This window comes from Delphinapterus leucas, chromosome 10 (genome assembly GCF_059928025.1).
Source record: "Delphinapterus leucas isolate spDelLeu-1000000601 "Yukka" chromosome 10, BTC_Dleu_Yukka2, whole genome shotgun sequence".
In the NCBI taxonomy this organism is placed as follows: domain Eukaryota; kingdom Metazoa; phylum Chordata; class Mammalia; order Artiodactyla; family Monodontidae; genus Delphinapterus; species Delphinapterus leucas.
Genome location: NC_143138.1, coordinates 23,242,351 through 23,260,145, shown reverse-complemented (window position 1 = coordinate 23,260,145; position 17,795 = coordinate 23,242,351). Strand labels below are relative to the sequence as shown.

General features: G+C 53.4%; 1 protein-coding gene and 1 non-coding gene across 10 annotated transcripts; both read right to left on the bottom strand.

Annotated features, from left to right (window-relative positions):
- Positions 1 to 29: 29 nt before the first annotated feature.
- Positions 30 to 16,003, bottom strand: PRRC2A (proline rich coiled-coil 2A). 9 transcript variants are annotated; one of them, XM_089918553.1, is made up of 31 exons: positions 15,752 to 16,003; positions 13,411 to 13,585; positions 12,721 to 12,898; positions 12,274 to 12,373; positions 12,107 to 12,179; positions 11,625 to 11,768; positions 11,328 to 11,479; positions 11,053 to 11,132; positions 10,761 to 10,903; positions 9,979 to 10,069; positions 9,650 to 9,866; positions 8,761 to 9,235; positions 8,096 to 8,286; positions 7,578 to 7,872; positions 6,994 to 7,204; positions 4,927 to 6,792; positions 4,161 to 4,450; positions 3,832 to 3,962; positions 3,463 to 3,592; positions 3,270 to 3,355; positions 2,840 to 3,073; positions 2,553 to 2,693; positions 2,374 to 2,445; positions 2,088 to 2,255; positions 1,805 to 1,887; positions 1,435 to 1,645; positions 1,239 to 1,337; positions 890 to 1,102; positions 682 to 776; positions 481 to 571; positions 30 to 363 (listed from the first exon to the last, which is right to left on the bottom strand). In XM_089918553.1, exons 2-31 carry the CDS (start codon positions 13,520 to 13,522, stop codon positions 223 to 225), a joined length of 6,513 nt encoding a protein of 2,170 aa, XP_089774679.1. In that variant the 5' UTR covers positions 13,523 to 13,585; positions 15,752 to 16,003; the 3' UTR covers positions 30 to 222. The 9 variants fall into 9 exon arrangements, with proteins under 9 accessions (XP_089774679.1, XP_089774677.1, XP_022421952.2 ...); XM_089918551.1 differs by lacking the exon at positions 15,752 to 16,003 and adding an exon at positions 15,410 to 15,536; XM_022566244.3 differs by lacking the exon at positions 15,752 to 16,003 and adding an exon at positions 15,410 to 15,536 and having other exon boundaries at positions 4,161 to 4,432.
- LOC115802028 (small nucleolar RNA SNORA38) lies at positions 13,098 to 13,228 on the bottom strand. The gene has a single exon (XR_004022390.1). It is a non-coding gene; the product is annotated as a small nucleolar RNA SNORA38 (small nucleolar RNA).
- Positions 16,004 to 17,795: the final 1,792 nt, after the last annotated feature.

Genomic DNA, 17,795 nt, shown 5'->3' with positions numbered 1-17,795 from the left:
TGCAAACAACTGACCCATCCCCAAAATCATTTTGGAAATATTTTTTTAATCCTTTTATTATTCTTTTTTAACAAACGGCCCCAGGGATAGGGGACCAGGGGAGGGGGGAGGAGGGGAAGCGAGGCCCCAGCCCCACAACCCCTCCCCACCCACCCCTTTCCCCCTTATATATTTATAATCTATATACAAGCCCCGGGGGGGAGGGGGGCAAAGGGCACTCCCTCAGCGGGGTGGGGGCAATCCAGGCTCCTTGTCCCCTCGGGGCCCAGGCTCCTCTGCCCTTCGGGGTGGCCCTTCTCGAGAAGGTGCCCCCGTCCGCTCCCAAGGCTTCGGCGTCCAGCACAGGGCATCTGGTGGGGAGGCCTGGGGGACAGGTACATGTGGAAGAGTTAAGTCAAACAGGGAGGTCAAGGATGAAAGGACAGGAACTCAGGTGGTGACTTTTAAATTAAGACGAGACCACAGGGGTTTCTCCTTCACCTGTTGGTAGAGGTCGATGCGCTGGGTGCGGAAGACTCCACTGTAGGTGGAAGGTGGGGCCTTGAGACGGGAGTTGAGGCCAGAGAAAGACCTGAAGGAGGAATGGCATTTGAGGCAACCTTAAGACCTGCCCCTGGTCCCCAAAGAAAGTAAGTCCTTGGAGATGGATAGGCAGTCTGCATCCCCATTCCCTTCTCTTGCCTTCCAGCTGGAGGAGTACGTGATGACCCAGGTCCCCCAAGGTTGCTGTTCAGTTTTCGATAATCATGGAACGGCTTTAGTTCTACTGGGTGCAGCTGAAGGACAAAAAATTCATGAGCATCCTGCCTCTCAACGCTTTTATCTCGAGATGCTAAATCCTTACCCCTAACTCTTGGGGTTCCCTAGCACTTCAGTTCCTGTACCTTACCTCTGCTCGACCCAAGCTAGGGCCGAAGGGCCTGGCAGGTGAAGGCAGCACCCGAGTAGCAGGAGCAGGTGGGGGCCGCACAGCCAGGCTGGGGGGCTGCAGAGCAGGGCCCACAGGTAACAGAGAAAGGGGGGGTGGGGCAGGAGGCGGCGCTGGTGGCAGGGAGCCGAAGTTCACCACAGGCAGCTGAGAGTCCACCATGGGTAGAAGCACCTGTAACGAGAAACATGGGAGTGTGTGTTGGGGCAGGGAGGAATGTCAGAAAACCATGGAGAGAGTCCAAACAGGTAACAAAAAAAGCTAGAAGCTGGAGAACAGAACAAAAGGGAACTGGGAAGATAAAAGGTACCTGCTGGGCAGGGGCCCCTGAGGGGAGGAAGCCACTTTGGCCACCAGGTTGCAGAGGAGGAGAATAAAAATCTGAAGGGGATGGCAGATCCTGTCGCACCTGTTGGGGAACAGGGAGGAATAAGTCAACTCCCCCAAAAGCATTCTTCACCCCACCCCTAACTCCCTAAGCCCAGCACACCCCCACCTCTTCTTACCTGAAGCAAGGGTGGGTCTGGCAAAGGGCTGGGGCAGAAAGCTGGAGAGTAGAGGAAGGAAGGTGGAGGGTAGAGAACTCCTCCAGCTGGCAACTTCCCCAGCTCTGCTGCTTGCAGTGGGGAGAAATCCAGAAACTGGCCCTTGACAGCTACCCCAGAGAGCAGTGCCGAGGGTGGGGCTGGGCCTGGGGGGAGGTACAGGGGCTGTGATCTGAAAAGAAATTGGGAAGCCGAAGTCATTTACTCCTTTAGTCTGAGCAGTACTGTTAAGTCCACTAGCCGCCAGGTACCCTAGAAATGTATTCCCCTTCCTTCTTCCCCTGAAACACAGTTCCATTTCCTTCTGAGATCCACAGAGATCTAGTCTTACCTGTAAGGGTGCAATGAGGGTGTCCCAGGGCGGAAACCTCCATTGTTGGGATGTAGCTGAGAGTCTATGGCTCCCCCTGAAACCTGCAGGAGAGCAAGTATGGAATAGCTCCAGTTTTCCTGGTCAAGAAAAGCTCACTCACCCCACCCACTACAGCAAAAGCAGGGAGAAAAATGAAATGACAAAAAAAAAAAGTGTTAAAAACTACAAATTGGAAAGGTTTGATATTAGGAGACTACAGAAAGGGGCAGAAAGGAGTCTTGGAATAGGAAGTAGGACCTACCTGAGAACTGGGAGGCCCAGGGCTGCCATAGAAGACCTCAGGGTACAAGCGTTGGCCTGAGGAGCTGGTCTCTGGGCCACAGTGCCCAGAACCCAGGTTCTTGGATTGTGGCTCAGCTGAAGCAGAAGCACTGGGGAGCAGCTCCCAGTCTCGGGCTATGGGAATGGCCTGGGAAGGACAAGCCTTGTCAAGGGGGCTATCTGGGCAACCTGGATGCCCAAGTCACTCCCAGACGTCTTCTCTAGAAGTCTAAGGTCTTTCCCCAAAACCTCACTCTCCCACTTACCTCAGTGACTGATACCGTTAGCTCCTTCTCTGCTTTTAAACTGTCTCCCACCACTAGGCACAAGTCCGAGTCCTGTGATCATGAGGCAGGAGAGATTGTCCCATGATTCAGACATGTGTCCTCCACATCCCACTTCTAGTCCACCCAACCCAAGACACCCGGATCTAGCCTACACAGACCTTGTCACTGGTACCAAACTGGACTGGAGGGCCAGGTCGATGGGATGGCCGGAGGGAGCCAGGCTCTGGGCCTCGGTCTGTACGCTGCAATCGTTCTGTGCCAATGGGCCCAGGGGGCAGAGGCTGCTCCCGGGGCAGCTCCTGGGTAGGGCAACACAGTGAAGTAGGATTGGGGAAAGGAAAAGGAAGCCCCAATCAGCACACACAGGCAGAGGAAAGGGGAGGCAAAGGTAAGGCCAAAGTCAAAGTCCCAGAAACATTCTTCTGATCCTTTCTTGGTCGTTTACCTTTCTGTCCCCATCGTGGGGGGCAGGTGGCCGTCTCCTAGGAGGTTCAGAGGGTTCAGAGCCAGGTGGACCCTCACCAGGAACAGCATTCAGGGGGGAGGGGCCTCCAGACCGCTTGGGGGGCCCCTCTGCTGCCCCCTTGAGTCCTCCATCAGGGGAACTTCGCTGGCTGCAGGGACCTGATGACACCTGAGAATCCCCACTCAGGTCCACCCCACTGTCAGACTGACTCATCTGAGAGGAGTGGAGAAGGAGTTAGGTCAGAGTAGAAAGCACCCCAATACCTGACTGTGGTACACACATAGACAAACTACAGAAAGGAGGCAGCTACGTGATGCAACAGCCCCATACTCATCCCAGCATAGGTGGGGAAGTATGACCAGTGTTCAATGAAATCCCAGCTCAGAGACTCCTTCCCACCCTCACTTACCTCTGTGCCAGCCACATCCTCAAAAGGACTCAGGGGTTCCATCCAAGGCTCCATGGAGCCAGGCTGGTAACTCTTCCGGCTAGTGGCTGGGAGGAGCACCAACACAACAGGAGTGAGAGAAGATGGCTCTGCGGCGCGCCTCGCTCTCTAAGCCCTCTAACACAGTCCTTTCCTTCTGCTCAGCTTAACTCACCAGTATGTATACGATTCCAGAGGTGAGGGGTCAGGGCCTCTGTTCCTGCATCTCTGGACTCTCCCTGAGGGCCTGGGCCCTTGGGTTTGGGGCCCAAGAATCCAGAGCTATGAGAAGGTGGCAAAGATTCCTAAAGGTGAGAGACCAGAAGCAAAACATGAATGAGGTGGGAACTGGGGAATGTAAGCACCTGAGACAGAGTGCCCCAGTTGTGGGGAAAAAGGGAGACGTGGGAGATAAACAGCGACTAACGCTGAGAATTTGGGGTGAAAACACAATGACAGAAATAGGAAAAAGAGTGAAGAAAACCTAAGTGAAAACCTTTGAAAGTGAGAGCAGTGAAACATCACCTCAAGCCCCATCCCTTACCTCCTGCAGCAGCTCCGGTTTTCTGGGAGGCCGCTCTCGCCGTTTGGGGGGGAAGGGATTAACCCCGGCAGAGTCCCGGGGAGTCCCGCCCACCCCCCTGACCATCGGCCCTGGCTCCTCCAAGTGGGGGTCTGGGGAAAAGGGGAAATCCGTCAGCATGTCTTGCTCTATCACTGAACCAAGCTTTTCCCTCTGTACTCCACCTCCCAACCCTTCCACCCTCAGTGCAGACACCCAGCATCAGGGCTCCCAGGCCAGATTCCTCCCCCTTCAGCACCTGGCCTTCTCTGGGGATGGAGACATTTGCACCCTCAGCCCCTCCAGCTTACCCGAACTGACTTCATTGTTGTTGGCCCTCTGAGGGTCATACCGGGTTGGGGGCCGAGGGGAAGGGCCTTGGGGGCTTTGCGGAGGCCCGGGCTTGGGCCTTGGGTGGCCCCCTGGTGCAGCTGCACTTCCTTGGCGGCTGCTGAGCTGGGCCAGAGCCTGTTGGATGCCAGCAGGGTTGCTGTGGATAACTTGGTCCAGGCGGAAGACAGCAGAACTGCTGGGGGGTGGGGGAGGCAGAGGGAGCCCTGGGGAACGCTCCTCTGGAGGACGGCTGAAGAAAACAGAGCATCTGTTCCAGTATGCACAGAATTGTTACATCTTCTCTACAAGTCAAATCTCTTCTACCTCTCCACCTTCAACCAACCAGTCCTCTGCGCTAAAATCCAGGTGTTTCTGAGCACTTTCCCCCACCGTGCGGCTTATGGGATTCTCGGCTCCCCAGCCAGGGATCGAACCCAGGCTCCAGCAGTGAAAGCGCCGAGTCCTAACCACTGGACAGCCACGGAATTCCCCATTTCTGAGCACTTCCAAGGAATTCTACTTGTAAAGATCAAGGGGAAAGCAAGGAATATGGGTGTTCCCAACGCTGTCAACTGCTTTCCAGCTACTTTACCTAGACATGGATAACCTAGTGTGCCTAAGGGTGTGCCCTGCGCCCTCGGATCTCACACTCCACAGCACCCAACCACACCTTTCCCCCAGGTTTTCTCCCCTCCCCCAACTTTTTAACCCTAAGAATAAACTTAATCACCTGTCTGTACCCACCTTCGGTTCTTGGGAGAGGGCCAGCTCCTCTTGTCCCCTCGCCCTGGGCCGGTCCTCCCTCCAGGACCCCCGCCACCTCCACTGCTGCCGCCACCACTGCCAGACTTGCTGCTTGGGCCTGGGCGCCGGTTCTGCCTTTCCATGCCTGGCCGCTGACTCGAGAAGCTCCGCTTGCTCAAATCTTTGGCTCTCTGGCTCAGCTCTCCACGGGACATGGCTGAAATGCCTGGTCCAGCTCCACCTCCACTGCCTCCAGGAGTCCCCACAGCTTTGGGGGTTAGCAGTGCTGCTGGCGGAGCCTCCTTGTCCCCCCGGCGCTCACTGGCAAAGTCACTGCTCTCTGAGGCAGTCTCCCATTCCTCATTGGCTTGGTCTGAGTTCTGGTTTGACAGATCGGGAGACTTAGCAGCTGCCCGGCGAGGTGGTGGGGGCACTGCTACCGTTGTGAGCGCCTCCTCCGGTCCAGGAGTGGAGACTGGAAGGGCAAGGGAAGAGGACTTGCCCTCAGCCCCCCTGGCAGCGTTCTCCCGTTCCTGTTTCAGTCTCCGGAAACGAGGCGGTTTGTCCTGTTGCTGAGCCCTCCCATGTCGCCTCCTTCTGGGCCGCTCTCCGTCTTCCACACCCATGCCTATGTTGCTGCCTCCACTGCTGCCTCCTCGGGCCATGGGGGACAAGGGCCCTGGGATCAGCTTCTCTTTCAAAGGTTCCTTACTTGGAGGCAAAGGACCTGTTGGAGGCTTCTTTGGAGCCAGAGACTTGGTTGGGGGGCTCCAGCCTGGGCAAATGGGGGGAGGGGGCCGCCCTCCCCCTCGACCCCGGCGTGATGGCACCCCTCTGGGAGTGAAGACTCGTCCACCTCGGGCAGTGGAAAAGCGGGCTGGGGCTGGTGAAGGGGGTGCTCCTGATGGTGGGGGAGCAAGAGGGACCTGCGTAAGTACTCCTTCCTTGGGTGTCGGGGCCTCCTTGTCTGAGGGGGCCAGATCACTCTCATGGGTCTCGCTGCCTGTCTCTGAACCCCGCTGCCGGCGCCGCTTGGGGATTTCTTCATACTCTGAACCCTCACTCCGTGTCTCACTGGCAGTGCGGCCTCGGGGAGCAGGAGGATGGTTTGGTCCCCCTGCCCCACCTCCACGCCCATCATCTCCTCGGAATTCCCGGTAACTACGGAACTCTCGGCTTCGGGCTCCCCGCCCCCGTCCCCCATAGGTGCCCCGAAAACCCCTCCCTCTGGCAAAATACTCCCCTCGGCCCCGACCCCGGCAAGAGGTAGGACCCACTCTCTCATAGGAATAGTCCCTCCGAAGCCTTGGGGCAGGGGAAAGAGTCCCACTGGGTGGGGTCTCCTTGGGGCCACCTATCTTCCCCTTTGCTGTCTTCAACGGGTCTGGCTTTGGAAGCTTGGGGGTTTCATCCCCCTGTTCGAGGGGCTTGGGGGGCAGATCTTCGACTTTTGCAGGCAGGGGGGGTTTCTTGATAGGCCCAGCACGGCGGGGAGGGGCCCCTGGCTCCTCTGGAGGGATTCCACGACGACTGCTGCCTGGACGAGGGCCCCAGCGGGTCTCAGTGCGGCTCTCTCTGCGAGGTGGCGGGGGGCCTTGGCCTCCAATTCCACGGGCAGGCTTTCGACCTGCTTCTGGCCCGGTCAGCTGTGGAGTCTCCTCCTTGGGGGTTTCCTTTTTGGGTGGTGGAGCTTGTATCTTGGCTGCCTCATCATTGCCTGGGGGCCAGGGGAGTGGACGGGGCCCTGGGGGAGCTGGCTCCTCCAGGGGGAAGCGAGGGATTGGGGGCCCAGGGGCTCCATTCTCAGGAAAGCCCGGATAACTGGCCAGATAGGGTGGTGGGGGAGGTACTGGAGGGGTCTCGCTCCTGAAGAGGGAGACAGAAAAGAATGGAAATTAAGTATCTTAAGACGAGGAAAACCCACTAGATGGGGAAAGAGAACACTTTATTATAACCCAGACACTCCTTTCACGTTAACCCTATCACTTCACCGATAACCCAAAGTACCTTTTCTCCTAGCCTAGATATTTTCACTGGAAACCCACCCATTTCTCTACTCAGACTCACCTCATCCCCTTTTCATCCTCGTCAGCAGCCTGGCGCAGTGGTGAGGTAAGTGGGCGGGGGTCAGCAGGTGTGGTGGTGAAGACATCTCCTACCCAGGCCAACTTTGGATCCACTGGTGGGGTGCCGCGATCCCGCAAGAGTGGGGGTGCGTGGCGCTCAAATGGCTCTGAGCTTGAGCCTCCACTGTCTGAGCGCTCCCGGGGAACTAGGCCTGAGGAAACAAAATAGTATGAGAAAGACCACCCTTTTTTATGTTACAAACCCTCCAGCCCAAAAAGCATCTCCCCAGTTAATCCTCCATGTCAGCCCAGTCAATGTCGGCACCTCCATCTCCTGGGCCTTGCCCACACTCCTGAAACACAGTTATCCACTAAGCTTCCCTACAGATGAATCCAATTAATCCCCCCATCCAGGGAAATCCTGTTAAAGAAGGACCACTGTTTCATTTCTGCAACAAAGAGGTATCTCAGCAGTGCTAGGCTCCCCTCTTAATTGGTGGCCCTTCATCCCCGTAGCAAGATGCTGATACCCACTTCCCAGGACTAAGGGGTCCACCATCCCCTCCCTCTTCTATGGCCCCTTACCAGAGGGATGCACACCAGGAGGATAGAAGTCCAGAGGGGGCCGGCCCTGAAGGAGCCGGGGGTCCACATAAGGAGGAATCATCATCCAGCGGGGATCAAAGTTCATAGGGGGCATGGGTGGGGGCCGGCCCAGAGCACCTGGGTACAGGGCCTTGGGGGGTGGTGGCGGAGCCTGTGGAGCTGGCACAGCCCCCATGGTAACAGGCTGTGGTGGTGATGGGGGCACTGGGGCAGGTGGGGCGGAGCCCTGTTGATGCTGCTGCCACTGCTGCTGTTGCTGCTTCAAGAGCTGCTCCTGGGGAAAGACAAAAGGGGATGAGAGAGGCATCAAAGGCCCCAAACAAAAAAAACGAACAAAACAAAAAACAAAAACCGGCAAGTGCAACAAATACCTCGACTAGATGGAAACTAGGGTGACACAAAGGAAAGAGAAATGGTAGAGAGTCCCAGAAAGTAACTCATGGATAGGATAAATCCAAGAAAAGCAGCCTTTAAGAGGGGAAGTAACTTAGTTTCACCTGCTGCTGCCGCTGGAAACGAGGAGGCAATGATTTCTGATACTTGGGGTAGCCCAAGCCTTGGCTGGGGGGCTGCCGGGTAGGACCAACACCATCACCCTTGGGCTCCACCTTTGGGGCTGGGGGCGTGGCAGGAGAAGGAACCTCTTCTGGTGGTTCAGGACCCTCTTTTGAGGGTAGCTGGGGTTCCACTGCATGGAAGAAAAGATACTCATCAAAGTGGTCTAGTCCCCTGACAGATATTCCATGAACACCCCCATAATTTCAGCTCTCACCTCTAGCTCCCCCACTAAAGGTTAAGACCATCCCATTTAAAACCCATGAAAACACTTCATGGTCTCTCAAAAGCCAACGGTGGTGGCATTAACTTCCCATGAGACCATCAAAAGTTAACAGACACTTTCTTCAGCCTTGCTCCACTCTAGGCCTACGGGAAGTGGTTTCAGGTCACTACTTATTCAGGAATTCAAGTAACAAAACCTTTCCCTCTAGGATGTCCATACAAGTGAAAAGACCCTTCTCGCTCCTACCACCTACCACCGATGGTCCAATAAACCAAAACAACTGCCTTCTATTTCCTTTACTCACATCCTTACCACCTGCACCCTCAACCCCAAGCAGATAAGAGATCTGACACCTGGTAGTATCCATCACCATCTCCATACCTGGGCTGGCTTCGAAGCTGCCACTGCTGGTGCTACTGGTGCTGCCACCACCACTCACCACGGTGGGAGCTGGAGCCACACCTGGAGTGGGGGTGGACTGGGCAGGAGGGGCCTGTGCCGGCTCTTCTGGTTCTTTTTCAGGTGTCGGGACTGGTGCCGGTGGAGGAGCTGGAGGTGCGGGGAGTTCTTTAGGGGCCGCAGGTGGTGGAGCGGGGGCAGAAGGGGCAGCAGGTGGTACAGCAGGTTCCGATTTGAGCCGCTTGTCAGGTGCCCCAAACTTCTCATCGAGTCGCTTGAGTTTCTCGGCACAGGCTGCCCTGCGTTCCTCCTGCATGCGCCGTTCCTCCTCCTCTCGCCGTCGCCGGGCTCGCTCCACAGCCAGGGAGATTTCAGATGAAGACTGCTTTCGCCGCTGCCGCCAAGCCTCATCCTCATCTTCGGGTGCTGGGGGCTTGCAGGGAGGGCCCCCGCGATCCTGTCAGTGGGCAGACCCAGCAGGGCCAGAGGTATCAGTCATTATGTTTCTTATGATCGCTTTCACAGACTGATCAACTGTCTCTAGCTGCAGGTGCAAAGACCAGGCCTAGGGGCTGATGGCCTCTCAGGGTAGAGACAAACTCATGATCCTAGTCGTTTCCTCTCTTTCAGAGACCCAAACATCCAGGTCTCCTTGTTTTTCCTAACTGGCATCCCAGTTTCTCTTTTCACCCAGACTCGCCTAACACCGACGATTTTCCAAACCTTTCCAGAGATGCTCCACAGCTCTACATTTCCTGCAGCCCATTTTCGGTCCTCCCTCCAGCTTCCTCTTATTACTACTGCTTCAATTACTCAGCTGAAACTAATCTCCCACAACTGACCCTCTCAACCCCTCATTGTAGACACTCACTGGGTAGTCCCCAGGGGGGCCCCAGTTCCCGGTGGGGCCCCGGTGAGGTGGGGGTGGGGGAGGCTTTGGGGCAGGAGGCCCCGGCTCTGTCTCTGGAGGCCGAGAGGTCTCTGCCCAGGCCGTCTTGGGAGGGGGTGGTTCGCTGCCGGGGGAGTTGCCCTTTTTGCCATCTGCTTCAGGGGGCCGTTCCTCACCAGCAGCTGACTGGGACTCCTTGCTGTGAGCAGACCAACAGTGGAATTAAAATCAGCTGCAACCCAACTCCTTTAAGAGTATATTACCATGAGAGAAACGGAGCCCCCTCCTCTCCCCAGAGGGCCCGAACTCACTGGCCCTCAGCTCCCTCCTCATCGGAGTCTCGCCCGTCTTCCTCATCGCTGAACTTGAGCTTCTCAGTGTAGTCGACCTCCTCGTGGGCCCCTGAGGAGAATAGTGAAGAGTGGTAACCCAAGCATTCTGCTCTCCAATCTCATATTTTCTGGAACACAGGAACTACGTGATAGGATGTACTACTAATGCCAACTGCCCTCCTCCCACTGGCATCCAGATCCCCACCATGACTCTCATTCTCACTCCTCTTAGTTCTCTACCAGGACTTGGCTTTCTTCCACGTATCTCCCCTACCTTTCAGTGTCTGCTTTTCTCCCACACAACCCGTTTTTTAAGATTTTTTTTTTTTATATGGACCATTTTTAAAGTCTTTATTGAATCTGTTACAGTATTGCTTCTGTTTTATGTTTTGGTTTTTGGCCACGAGGCATGTGGGATCTTAGCTCCCCGACCAGGGATCGAACCTGCACCCCCTGCACTGGAAGGTGAAGTCTTAATCACTGGACTACCAGAGAAGTCCTGTATAACCCGTTTTTTCCTCATCAGATTTTGTTTTTTAAAACTAAAATACTTGGGAATCCCCTGGCGGTCCAGGGGTTAGGACTCCACACTTTCACTGCTGAGGGCCTGGGTTCAATCCCTGGTAGGGGAATTAAGATCTCATAACTTGTGTAGTGCAGCCAAAAACCAAACCAAACCAAAAACCAAAACAAACAAACAAAAAAACCCCAAACCAAAACCAAACCAAAACAAAAATACTTGGTCCTTAGTATCCACTCACCTGCCCAACCATCATCATTCTCCTGGTCCAACTGATCAAACTCTTTGAGATTATCTTCTTTAAGAATGGAAGGCCGACCCACAGGTTCTACGAGGCGCATTGGTGGCCCTGAACCTCGGGGGCCTGCCACACGGGGGAAACGGCTGTGTATGAAAAAGCAAAGGGGAGAAGAGGTTAAAAGACGGCATGTTGTATAATCACATACGAGACTGAGCCTCCTGGCTAGAAAACCATCTCCTCCCCAATAGGCTTCCCCTGTCCCCAACCACAAACCCAGACCTAGATTACTCACCCGGGCCCATCAGGAGTGGGGTATCGGTAAGGCCCCTGGGGTCCATAGGGCGGAGGGAACGGGAGATATGGGGGATACATCTGCAAAAGGGCCCAATAGTAGCTGCTCAGAGGGACAGTCAAATAGCCTACCAGCTCCCTAGACCTATTATCCTCCCACCCTCACTATATGTCACAGGCCCCTGCTTTCCATGTGTCCCCTCCAAAGACTAAGCCCTAATTCCTAACTCTCTAACTTCCAGCACAACCAATCCAAAACAAGATATCCAAACTCACGAAAGGCGGCATCATTCCGCGGTAGGGAGGGAACTGGGGTGGGCCTGCAGGCTGCAGCCCACCCCGGGGATCATGGCCGTGATGAAGTTTGGAGTCCGGGCCCTCCAGCTCATCAGGGCCACGCCCACCTCCGTCCCTCCAAGTTGTAGAATCTGTATTTTGGAAAAGGCAGAGAGAACATAGCTGAAAATGATGGGGAGAAAGATGAATAAGCTAGCAGCTAACTCTGAGACGGAATAAGGTAGTGTCCTGGCCAAAAGGTAACCACTCATTCACTCACTAATGGCGGCCACTCACTTTGGGGGCGGAGGCTTGGTCCGGGCCCAGACGACTGTTCGGCAGACTCCCTTTCCTTGGCAGCCTTGTCCTGGTCGCCAGCCGCCTGCAGGGTCGGAAATTCCTCTCGAGAGAATCGTGACAGTAGGCTTGATGCCCTTCCACCTGTTGGTGTTGAGGTGCAAAAGTATGAGACACAAGTACATTTACTGAGGACGCACCATGAGAGTGGAAGGGTCTGATAGGTAGCAGATCCAGTTCTGCCTCCAAACTCACCCCCTACGTACTACATGTTCATTCCCCAAGAAAAAAGGTCAGTTTTGGGACATCCTCCTCACCTTCAGTTAATTCTGAGACAAACTTGCTCATGTGTGTCCCATAAAACTGAATATGGGATCCAAAATTTAGCCAAAGAGGAATGAGGAGGTACAGTGGAGGTACAGTGGAGGACTCCTGCCTACTATGGTGCCCAAAGAGACCTCCCCAAACAGCCCTGCACTCACCATCTCCATGTGCTCCATGGGTGACACTGGCTTGTGCCCAGGACTTTACCCCGCTTGGAACCGAAGGAGTGTTCTGGGGAAGCAGAGATAATAAATGGTGACGTGGATGAGAAGCTACAAGCCATTCTTGCCCCTGCCCCTTAAATAACATCCAGTTCTTCAGATACCTCGGGGGCTGCTGGGGGTCGTTTCGGTTGGTTGGAGGCAGGCGTCTGTGAAGCCGGCAGTGGCTGCGATTCCGGCGGCTGAGCGGTTGAGGCATCGGAACTGAGGGGATGGTAGGATGAGGTTAGAGTCTGAGATGGCTCCAGCTCCACTGCTTCTCCAACTGGTGGAGGACAGGAACTGAACCCAGGTCTACTCCCTACTTTTAACAAGTATTAGGGCAAAATACCATAAGCTCGTCACCCTGCATAGGCTGTCCTTTATTCTTCAAGCTTTCTTTACATCTGACAGAAAGCTAAAGGTACCATTCATCAGTCATCTAACAGGGGTCCTACAATAGGCAGGACAGGGTCTGACTCTCATGTGGCCAGGCTAGACCAAGCCCCCATTCATTCTGAAGTTCAAAGTTAAAATATTCATAACTCTAAGTCTCCCAGGTCTCTGTCTACCTCTTGGGGTCGGACTGCTCCTGTTTGCTTGCCCATCCTGTTCCGTCTTTCGGCACTAGTGAGACGTTGGGGTCATTGCCTTTGTTCTCGGCTTTCAGGCTTGGAAGGTTGGCTGGGGGTGGCATACGCCGAGCAATGGCAACTTTCCCGAGACTCTGCAGGCCATGGCGAGGGGCAACTGGAGAAAAGGTGGAAAGAGAGTGAAAAATGCTTTATATAAGAGATCTGACAGCATCCTACCCTAGGTCCCATTTAGACATCCTCAATATCTTCTCTTAGAAACGAAACTTCTCCTAGAAAGCTTCCCTCCCTTTGCCCTAGGCAACCTCTGAAATTCTATCAGGAAAGAAGGCTGAGATGCTTTACATTCAATACTTCTATGTGGGATGGTTGATCTTGAGCCTGCAGGGAGCAAGCTGGCCCCAGACTTCTCCAAGTCCACATTTCTTTGCCTCCAATTCTTACGTGTCCAAAGACGGGAAACCACAGACACGCCTTTGTAGGAGGGTACTGGTGTTCACCCAAAGCGCAACATCCCCATGGGAGCCAAGATAAAATTAGAAAGTCTCTAGTGTTTCTCTAACCTTTGGATGTATGTACCATAGCTGTTTCCCTTCGAAGAGCTCTGAAATATGTGCCCCATTCATGCCCAGCCTCCTATAATTAGGAACATCATTGCAGGACCCTCACCAGCGGGTTTCTGGATCTCTAAGGACTTGCCCTTATATGTATCAAACAGGTTGAGCGAGGAATACTTTTTTCCATCCTTCCCCTTGGCAGTCGGCCCCGAGCGATCGGACATTGCGCTGGAAGCTCATTGAGTACGTTGGGTCCTGCAGGCACCTCCCCCAAAACGTGCCGGAGCCTGTGGGCCAGATACCAAGTGTTTCAGTCTCTGCTCCATTTAGAGACTCCAACAGAAGCTTAGACTCGTAGGCTCCCTTTTATTCTCATCAGGGGCCCAGATATGTGGCCCTCTAGTGCCTCTTCCTCCAGCCTATTTAAACACCCCAGTCACTTTAAGCAACCATTACCTACTTAGCTCCCCACGGAGCCCAAATGCCATGTTCCCTCTTTCCCCCAGACACCTCTTGCTAAGGAAACCCAAATAAAAATCCAGTATCTTTCTAATACAAACACTCTTCCCTTTGTACCAGTCTATATAAAGTGTAGCAGCCTCTTCGTTATGCCCACAAGTGATAATCTCTTTCCACCAAAATCATTTCAGAGACCTACAATAAAAAAGGGCAAGTCCAAGCTCCAGAGAAAACCAGAAAGACGCATACAGCTCCATCATGTAAGGAACAGAGCTTTAGATCCCCTACTTATTAGATACCAGCTTCCTGTGTGCCAGGTTCTATTCCCAGCCGCCTCACTCCCATCCGGGGAGGTTTGCAGGAAGGTATGCCAGAGTTTAAGGATTTTATGAGCTTGCTCAGCCAGACTGGGGGCTGGTGCAAAAGAATTCCTGAGGGAACAAATGGGGCTCTACATACTCCCAAGCTATAGAACCAAGTATTTGGGATAGCCTGTCTTTTCCTACACTTGCCCCCAACCCAGCTCCTGGAAAAATTTTTGTCTGCAGATGAAATACCGGTGGGCTCTGGTTTACCCTATGTAGATGTGAGAGAAACAAACCATTATGGACCCACCTCAAGCATACCATGTAACCATGGGGCCGAAGCCGGAACCAACTTCATTTTCCTACCCCCAATAAAAACATACATCGGCAGTCATTTCTTTCCCTAATACCCCTTGCTCCCCAAGCCGGCCAAACTCTCCAACATCGGTCAGTTCCTGGGTGACAAGGCATTCGTTTATAGAGAATGGTGTAAAGGAAAGAGATGGGAGTTGGTGAGACATCCAGACAGGACCAGGATGATAACCCAAATCAAGAACTTTAAGACAGGTTAGATAAGGATTGCTTTTAAGGTGTTTAAGGAGGCCAGTCTTTGAAAATAAATTTATGAAGGAAAAAGGGACAGAAAAATAGTGAAGAAACTAAAACTAATAAAAGAGAATTAATACGAAAGCAGGTGGGAAATAATACACGTAAGCGGGAATGGTAGGAAAAGGATGCAGACCAAAGTAAGGGAGCAACGTCAAGAGACCCAGGAGAAAGGGCGGGGTTGGGACAGAAAGGAGATAAGAAAGGAAACATGAAAAAAGCAGAAAAGAAATTGAGGAACGTAGAAAGCACAGATGCGGGATAAAAGCAGGGCTCCAGAGTGGGAGTGACTCGACGCGAAGTGGGGCGTCAAGAAGGGGGAACCTTAGCGCTGGATGATGGGAGGGGTCCACTGAAGGAAGAGAGACTCTTGAGAAGAGGACAGTCAGGCGCGGCCCACCCTAGAGCGGCGGCAGGGAAGGGGACCACAAATACGGGTGAAAGGCCAGGAGCGCAACGGGGGGCGGGGGGGTTACGGCCCAGGAGTGGGGGGTCGCCCCATGAAGCCACAAGGTGAGTGGGTAAGGGCAGGCCATAGACTCAGAGAAAGCCTGGAAGTGCGGGTCCCAGGGTGGGAGTATCGGAGGGGGAGGGGCAGGCAGGGCCCGGCAGCAGGAGGACAAAATGGCGGCGGCTAATGGCAGCTTCTCCTCCCCCCGGCCCGCCACCGCCGCTGCTGCCGCTGCCACCGCTGCTCCCGCGCCGGAAAAGGGCGTTAGCATTCGGCTCGCCCAGACTCACCTGGCCGGGTGCGCGGGGGTCCGGAACCGGGGCTTAGGGGCTCCCCGGGGTGGGATGGCGGTGGGGCGGGGGCGGATGGCGGCGGATGGCGCCGGGCTCGGCTCCTCCCGTCTCCCTCGCTCACTCCGCGGCTGGGCCCCGACTAACGGCCCATCCGGGCAACCGCCACCCCCGGGAGCGCCCCCCCGCCGCCTCCCACCGCGCATAAACACGCCCCTTAATTTGCATAAAGGGCGGGGAGCTTTCTACCCTATCCCTCTTTACTTCCAGGGCTATCCTTATTAAAAAAAGCAGAGCGTGCGAAGCTGACATAGGCTATTTGCATAAAGAGGAGGGACTTACAGGCGCTAGGACGCCGGTTGGCTGAAGTGGCAGGCCCCCGGCGTCGGCCGTTGAGACGTGTAGAGGGGGCGGGAATGCGGCGCCGGTCGGCCGGGGCGCAGAATTTGCACGACAAATAGGGGAAGAAAGAGGCGGAGCGTGCGTCGTGCGTTCGTGGAGAGATGGGAACGGAGAGACGTAGGGACGCCGAAAGTGGAAGGAAACGATCCTAGGCCCGTGGCGCTTTCGGCGAAGGAGACGGAGCTGGAAGACGGGGCAGAAGGGTTTTTTTTTTTTTTGCCGGAGGGCGGAGCTTACGTAACCAGGGAAGAGTCCCAACTCACGCTTCTCTTCGCGAGAGGTGAAAGCACCAGGGGGGCGGGCCTTCATTTATTAAATCACGTCATGCAAATAAGGTGGATTGACGGGCCAATCCAAGGGGCCAGGGGCGAGCATCACACAGCATATGCCTTCTGTGGGTAGTTCTACTTATTTGCATAATATATGCAAATCATTTGAACAAAGATAGGCTACGAATAACCTGTTCATCAAAATAGTGGTAACCAATGACTAAGACGGGCATTTAATTTTATAATCTACAATTTTCATGAATATATTTGTATATCTGATATTATTAGCAGTTTGCATTCGCTTCACAACGAGTTTAATTCTACGAAATGCAGTACCATTTCCCTCCTTTGTCTCCTATTACTCTATTACTCTGCTCCTACTACCCGTTCAGCAAATCATTCAACAGCTATGTTTTTTTAACCATTAAAAATGTATAAAATAGATTTTTATTAGAGCGGTTTTAAGTTTACGGGATAATTGAGCAGAAAGTACAGAGAATGCTCGTATACTCCTTCCCCTGCCTCAGTTTTCCCTATTATTAACTTCGTGCACTGGTGTGGCACATTTGTTACAATTGATGAGCCAATAGTGTTACGTTGGTTTTTTGTTCCAGTTTTATTGAGATATGATTGACACACAGCGCTATATAAACTTAAGGGGTACAGCATAATGATTTGACTTACCAACATCATGAAATGATTACCACAATGTTTAGTAGACATCCATCATCTCATAGTTACAGACTTAAAGAAATAGAAAAAATGTATTTTTTTCCTTGTGAAGAGAACTCTGAGAATTTACTCTTAACAACTTTCATCAGTTTTAATTATATTTATCATGCTATACGCTACATCCCTAGTGTTTATTTATCTTATAACTGGAAGTTGGTACTTTTTTTTTTGCGGTACGCGGGCCTCTCACTGTCGTGGCCTCTCCCGCTGCGGAGCACAGGCTCTGGACGCGCAAGCTCAGCGGCCATGGCTCACGGACCCAGCCGCTCCGCGGAATCCCGGACCGGGGCACAAACCCATGTCCCCTACATCGGCAGGCGGACTCTCAACCACTGCACCACCAGGGAAGCCCAAGGAAGTTGGTACTTTTTGACTGCCTTTATCCATCCCTTACCCCCCACCACAAATCTGATCTCTTTCTCTGTAAGTTTTGTTTTTTTATAAATTTCTTTATTTTTTGGCTGTGCTGGGTCTTTGTTGCTGCACGCAGGCTTTCTCTAGTTTCGGCGAGTGGGGAGCTACTCTTCATTGAGGTGCACAGGCTTCTCATTGCGGTGGCTTCTCTTGTTGCAGAGCATGGGCTCTAGGCTTGGGGGCTTCAGTAGTTGTGGCAAACAGGCTCAGTAGTTGTGGCTCACGGGCTCAAAAGCGCAGGCTCAGTAGTTGTGGCGTATGGACTTAGTTGCTCCGCAGCATGGCAAGATTTCATTCTTTTTCATGGCTCAGTAATATTCCATAGTACATATATACTATACCTTCTTTATCTACTCACCTGTTGATGGGTACTTAGGTTGCTTCCATATCTTGGCTGTTATAAATAATGCTTCAATGAACATAGTGGTGCATATATCTTTTTGAATTAATGTTTTCATTTTCTTCAGATAAATACCTAGGAGTGGAATTAGTGGATCATATAGTAGTTCTATTTTTAAGTTTTTGAGGAATCTCCATATTGTTTTCCATAGTGGCTGCACCAATTTACA

Coding starts and splice junctions, on each gene's coding strand:
- PRRC2A (XM_089918553.1), bottom strand. CDS start 13,522: ATGTCCGATCGCTCGGGGCCGACTGCCAAGGGGAAGGATGGAAAAAAG. Junction 12,374..12,720: donor GAGCAGTCCGACCCCAAGAG/GTAGACAGAGAC, acceptor CCATCCCCTCAG/TTCCGATGCCTCAACCGCTC. Junction 8,287..8,760: donor CAGCTTCGAAGCCAGCCCAG/GTATGGAGATGG, acceptor TCTTCCATGCAG/TGGAACCCCAGCTACCCTCA.